This window comes from Anabas testudineus, chromosome 3 (assembly GCF_900324465.2).
Source record: "Anabas testudineus chromosome 3, fAnaTes1.2, whole genome shotgun sequence".
NCBI lineage: Eukaryota > Metazoa > Chordata > Actinopteri > Anabantiformes > Anabantidae > Anabas > Anabas testudineus.
Genome location: NC_046612.1, coordinates 5,491,527 through 5,498,468, shown reverse-complemented (window position 1 = coordinate 5,498,468; position 6,942 = coordinate 5,491,527). Strand labels below are relative to the sequence as shown.

General features: G+C 38.2%; 1 protein-coding gene across 1 annotated transcript; it reads left to right on the top strand.

The window, feature by feature from the left end:
• Nucleotides 1-1,211: 1,211 nt before the first annotated feature.
• Nucleotides 1,212-4,921, top strand: eif3m (eukaryotic translation initiation factor 3, subunit M). Its single transcript, XM_026377500.1, has 9 exons — nt 1,212-1,347; nt 2,113-2,245; nt 2,497-2,635; nt 2,914-3,037; nt 3,157-3,251; nt 3,422-3,505; nt 3,597-3,696; nt 3,795-3,876; nt 4,716-4,921. Exons 1-9 carry the CDS (start codon nt 1,306-1,308, stop codon nt 4,904-4,906), a joined length of 990 nt encoding a protein of 329 aa, XP_026233285.1. The 5' UTR covers nt 1,212-1,305; the 3' UTR covers nt 4,907-4,921.
• Nucleotides 4,922-6,942: the final 2,021 nt, after the last annotated feature.

The following is a 6,942-nucleotide window of genomic DNA, read 5'->3' as shown; positions in this document are numbered from 1 at the left end:
AGACATTCCACCATGAATATTATGAAGACTATTAAGCATCATAACACACTGTGGCATTTTAAAGACCTTTTAAAGAAGACAAAAACAGTGTCTCACATGCACCTGGATCTTCAAAGCCTCAGAAACTCTTATTCTGGACTTGAAATACACCAGGCACTTGACAACAGCTGTTAATCAGATAATGAAAACCTCATAGTTACACAAGCACACTTGTGGAGAAGCAGCTATAAATTATTTGCCATGACAGCATGCAAGGGCAAAGAGACAGCGAGGGTGGGATTTGGTACCAGGCACTTGCCTTCCCAACAGAATGACGCATTGTGCGGGCACTATGGTGAAACACTCCACCATTTCCCCTCAGCACACAATTTTAAAGTATTTATCCTGCTGTATGCAACAGGGTTCAGTTCCTTAACTGTAACTGCTTAGAGAAATACATGACGAGAAGGCTTTAAAGGAATTATGACGTGGCGTAATGCGTCTCTCTAGTCTCTGAATCCTCATGGGTGACAGACAGTGTAGTTGGAAATAAAAAAACATGTTGCATATTTTCACCCTGGGATACAGGCTGTTAAATACCTCAAATGCTAGAAACCTGACTCCATAGTTTTGTGGTGAAGTCCTGCTTCACTTACCCTCTTCACCTCACTCACCTCAATCACGGAGTGACCTGCCATGGTAACAATACACAGGATCACACTTGGTACAGAGGTCTAGCAAGAGTACCCATAGGTCAGTGGGTGTATGGTGGTAGAATGTTGCCCTCTGACACTCACAGTGTTTCCGGGTTGGAAAGTGCTGGGCCAAGCCTAACATGGTGGTCTGCACAGATGGGCTGAAGCTCATCAGATAACCTCTCCAGGGGATCTGGGGATCAGGTTCACCTCTGTAACTCTCATCCAAGACATCCCGGGTTAATCTCCCGGAGAGGTGATTCATATCTGGACAGGGAAGAATAAAAGATTAGGATATGTTGGTGGAAGTCTGGTGGCCTAATAAGATTTATTGGTTCTGCAGGATTGGGATTTTTAAACCCTCCTGGATATTTAACTATCTTCTTCAAGTAATGTGGATATTTTAAAATTATTACATGGTAATCAATACCCCGGGTAGGAAGAGTGACTTTTTAAAACACATTTCTCTAAGACGACATCTTCTGGGGTAGTTTTCAGGTTACTGTGACTTTAACAATTTGACCCGGAAGTGCAAGAGCTTCACCGGCGCTGGTCCCTTTTCTTTTCCGCTCAGGTCTCAGTAGTGGTGGGAGCGTGGATTTCATCATCTAGGCTCACAAAATCACTAAAAATGAGCGTGCCGGCATTTATTGATATTACGGAAGAAGATCAGGTACGACCGATGTCTTGAAAAACATATTTTGCATTGTTCCGCGTACGGATCATTAAATAAATGAAAGCTGTCACCAGATAACTTAGCATGCTAGCTAGCCAAAAATGCTAACCGTTTTTAGCTGCTAATAGATGCTGGTTGTTAGCTAAGATGAACTTAGCTACACGCTAATGATGTCACATATGTGGAAGCACAGTGTCAACACTAATACCATTACTCTTACTATTTAGTTGGTTTCTGTCTCAATGAGTGGACCGTAATTACTGTATACCGTCTTCAGCTCAGTATATTGACAGCCAAAGCTATTATGGATGTCTTTAAAGTTATAGGTTAGCTAAGAATGCTAACAGCTAATTTATAAGAAATGAACAAAGATATAAAAATAACAAGCAGATGAGCATCTTACTTGCTACATAATTAATGTATAGCGTATTATGTTATCTAGTTCGAGTTTTTAAATGTTTGTTACCGTATTTGCCGACTCAGTCATATATTTATGTCATTCAGAGTTAGTTAGGTTAAAAACAAAGACACGACAGTAGCTTGCGTGTAGCTCAAGGCACAACATGCTGCCTTAAGCAATTATATCTATAGTTTAAATACTTAGTAACATTAGTACTACAGTATATAAATAAAATGTATTTGTACTCATTAATAGGTTAAACTATCATCTGATTGCATGTTTCTTGCTTCACGTTGTGTTAGGTTTTACGTAGCCACTAACATTATTTATTTATTATACTAATGTTATTTCATTGTGTACAGGCATCAGAGCTGAGAGCTTATATCAAGTCCAAAGGAGCCGATATCTCAGAAGAGAACTCTGAAGGTGGACTTCATGTAGATCTGGCTCAGATCATCGAGGCGTGTGATGTCTGCCTCAAGGACGATGACAAAGGTACCTTGAGTGATGATGGTGGATTTCTTCCGTATTGACCACTACCATTTAATGCCGTGAATCCGGTGATCGTACTGAGCCAGTCAGCATGCACAAAACCAGAAACTTGTTACTTCTTTACCCAAAAGTAAATGCATGAATTTTTATTAATTACATCTGGGCTTTTGCATGATGTGAGGTTTGTTTATCCAGTGCACTTGAATCAGATCTACTGTAGCACTTACTGTATCTTTCTCTGTGTCTCTCTGCAGATGTAGAGAGTGTGATGAACAGCATTGTGTCTCTGCTGTTGATCCTGGAGACAGAGAAGCAGGAGGCTCTCATTGAAAGTCTGTGTGAGAAACTGGTGAAGTTCCGTGAAGGAGAGAGGCCCTCCCTCAGGATGCAGCTGTGAGTCCTATCTCTTTTTTTTTTTTTTTTTATCACATGTATGTTTTTTTTTTTTTTTTTTGAAACTTTAAGCAACAAATATGTATGGGAACCAATGAGGTTTGATTTCATGCTGCACAAGATTGGTCATTTAGTAGCAGTTTAACATTATCAAAACGCAAAAAGAAACTTGATAACTATCAAAGCATTTTTCTCAATTCAAAGCAAATAGGCTGCTGTTCTCTAATGAATGTCTGTACATGTACTGTAACTGTCTCTTTTATGCTGTGGTGTTACAGGCTGAGCAACCTCTTCCACGGCATGGATGAGAACACTCCAGTGAGGTACACTGTCTTCTGTAGCCTCATCAAGGTAGCAGCAACCTGTAATGCCATCACCTTCATCCCCACTGACCTTGATCAGGTATTTTCAACTCACCACAATTATCCTCAGTAACTGACCATAAATCATAACCATAAATAGGCTGCACTCTTTTCTCTGGAATTCATGTTTGATAAGTTTTTTTGATTCTGCTTTTTCAGGTGCGCAAGTGGATTATCGACTGGAACCTGGACACAGAGAAGAAACACACACTCTTGAGGCTTGTGTATGAGGCATTGGTTGACTGTAAAAAAAGGTAATGTATAGGGTTGGATGTGTAAAAATACCTTTTTGGTCTGCACATACATGTATTTATAAACTTATAAATGGCCAAGGAGACTGCTTGAGACTGTATGTTATCCATGAAGTAACTAATCTCTGTTGAGATTAAGAGAATTTTCAACATCGTATTCACTCGTTTCACAGTGAGCCTGCAGCAAAAGTGATGGTTGAGTTGCTGGGAAGTTACACAGAAGACAATGCTTCACAAGCACGCGTTGATGCCCACAGGTAAAGGTGGCGAGCTTGTGTAACATAGGTCATAAAGCCTCTGTAGATTGTCCCCTCATTCTTACAATTCATCTGTGTGCCCTCTCTTTAGATGTATTGTTCGGGCTCTCAAAGACCCCAACACCTTCCTGTTTGACCACCTGCTCACCTTAAAACCTGTGCGCTTCCTGGAGGGAGAACTCATTCATGATGTGAGAACTGAAAGATGTTTTGTTGAGTTAATGTGATGTCAGTGACAGCTGTATGAATAAATGCTGAATTGATCTGACTGGTAATTCTCTCTTTTCAGCTATTAACCATCTTTGTGAGTGCAAAACTAGCAGCATATGTAAAGTTTTACCAGAGCAACAAAGACTTCATTGATTCTCTTGGTGAGTAGCTTAAGATATGAGCCACATCATCTCTACACATATACGTGTCATTTTAAAAAGTACAGTGCAGTTAAATACATGATACTGCTGCACCACATAGCTGCAAAGCCCCAGTGAACATGTGCTGTGTACATTAGTGATAAAATGCATTTTTATATGTATAATATAGTCATTATTGACATTACTATGATAAACCTCATTAGAAACATGTTTATATGATGCTGCTTTTAAGAGAGTAGACATATGAATATATTTACCTAATATTTAAAGGAATTAAAATCATACACTCTTATTAAGAGTTACAGTAGATAGCTCTAACATACAGATGATTGTACCGTACTGAACTGGAAAATGTCTCTAACACTGAAAATCTTTGGACTTGATTACAATGGCAGATATAAATACCATGCAAGTTATTTTGTATAAATACCTCCTGTAAAAAAAACAAAAGTAGATTTGAAGAGCAGAACCCACTTTTTCTGTAATAAATGATAGCACTATATAATTTTCAGTACTTTATGTGATTTAGTTTTATAGCTGACTCCTCGCTGTTCGTATTGAGCCAGTGTTCTGTGCTCTGTTGACACAGTACACATATAGGAATGTGTGCATGTCAGCAGTGTGTCTTTTTCTCAATACTAAAGGCTTTGGTGTAATTAAAAGCATGTGTAGGATGGACTCTCAAAACAGACAATGTGGAGTGATGTTTGTGTTAATGAGAAGATTCCCTGACTGCATGCTCGTAAGTGTAGAAACAATTATCAGCGGGAAACTCCCCGAGTCAGGAGCAATCGACTGTGACTGTTTCGTGCTTAATGAACCCTGTGTATTGTTTTCAGGCCTGTCTCATGAGCAGAACATGGCCAAGATGCGTCTGCTGACATTCATGGGCATGGCGGTGGAATTCAAGGAGATCTCATTTGACACCATGCAACAGGAGCTGCAGATCGGTGCTGATGACGTTGAGGCTTTTGTCATTGACGGTACAAGCGCTTCACCTCAAATAGATGTCGGCCGTCTGCATTTATAAAGCATGCTGTTAGTTTCTCAGAACAGTTGGCAGTGAAAGACACATACAGTAACTCCAGAGTTCTCTCTGTAAGATATTTGCTGCCATCTTGTACTAAAATGTGAGTCCCTCCTAAAATAAAACTAACATAGCAGTATTCTACAAATTACAATGAAAAAATGGCATAGAGCCAAGAATAGCACTTTTAATGTCTATGACTGGGATTAGCTTCCTCTCCGGTTTCGTTTTCCAAGAATAGCATAAAGCATTCTTGTGTTAGTGCACCTTATAACAGTTTCTGTCAGAAAATTTGCTGTCTCTTTATTAATTTATGCATGCAAATGTACCAGTTAGCCAAATGCTATTTATATTTGTATCTATCTCTAACTAGTTGTTATAAGGCATTCCTTATAACAGAAGCACATTAACAAATCCTAACAATATAAAATTAAGTAGACTAAAATACAAAGCAAAACAATAACCGTAAGATATTTTAAAACAGAAGCATAAAAAGAGTGAAAATGAACATTTCAGCAACATTAACATTTAAACAAAACATAAAACGAACACTACAATCAAACAGATACTACAATGTGGTTAAACCACATTTTTAGAAAAAAAACATAATCAAACAGATTTAATCAACAACTTTTACATTTCCTTACAAACACAAGTGTGCAGCACCCAGATAAGTTTCTTCAATGGAAGAAAAAGACACATTCAAGTCATGACAAAGAAAATAAATATAGTATAAATAAAGTATAGTAAATGAAATACTTTTTTAAAAATAACCCCACAGAACAAGGAACTACTGTACAATGTCTTTTTATGAAACAATCCTCCATGAATCACATGTGCCATGTTAGTAAAGGAGGCTTCTGTTTTTAGTTTATCTTCACTACAAACACAAAAAAAACACACACCAGGATAACTCGCCCAGTATCAGCTGAGATTAACAGGATAAGTAGAACAGGTAATGGTGGATGGATGTCAGGTTTTTACCAAAGCCTTACTTAACATTTTTCAAACATGTTTTTCCCACAGACATTACTTTGTAACAATAAAACCTTAATGATGGAGAATTTACTGCTGGACTGACATAAACTACTAAACTAATAACGTCTCTGTCTGAAGATGCAGAAGATGCATCTTTTAAGTATCGAATGTAAAGGATCTTTAAAAACAATACAATCAGAAATATGTGTCCATTTCAGCGCCTACTTTAAAAGCAGGTCACTTTGGATATAACTGCAGTTGCAACAGATTCATTTCTGGCTTCATGAGGCAAATTTAGTTAGTTAAGTTGTTATGTTGAACGGATATGCTAACTTTAATAAAACATGTAAATGCTGACAGTCTGTGCAGCGCTGTAACTTACGTTAACACTAAAATGCAGTGACAACATTTTCAGATCACCACAGGCTAAATGGCAACACTAAAAGTCACTAAATGAAAGGTCAAAAATTCAAACTTAAATAATCAGCAGTCACTTTTCAATAAAAACGTATATTATTAATTAAATATAGCTTTGTTTTGTAGCTCTGTGTTTTATGGTTTGCAGATTCACTGTGTAGTTGGGTCTGACACTCTGACACCACAACAGCTCAGATAAACCCACTGTACTTCACCTGCCCAGCACCAAATGGTAAATGAGATATTTATTAAGTAGCTGCTGAACAAAGTGGAGCAACTAGCAAATTAACAAGCCAGACATTTATTACATGTTGGTGTCCTCCTTGATCAACAAGTTCATTTATGCACCAAACAGTGAATGCTTTATCCCACTGCCTTGCAGTGAGCATGTCCTACTGAATTCCTGTGGTCTAGCGTGATAGCTGTTCAGTCTACATGATCACTTATCTCCTCCACCACCAGATGATCAATCACGCAACACAGCTACAGTCCAACATAGTGAAATTAATTTACAATTCCCTTTGTTCAATCAATTCAAATTAAAATTTTTCTTTAAAAGGGCTTTTAGATATTGCTCGGTCGTACTGTACGAGCTACCTGCCGGGAAAACTCACGCATGAGCAGAAAGACAAGCGTGGTGCGTG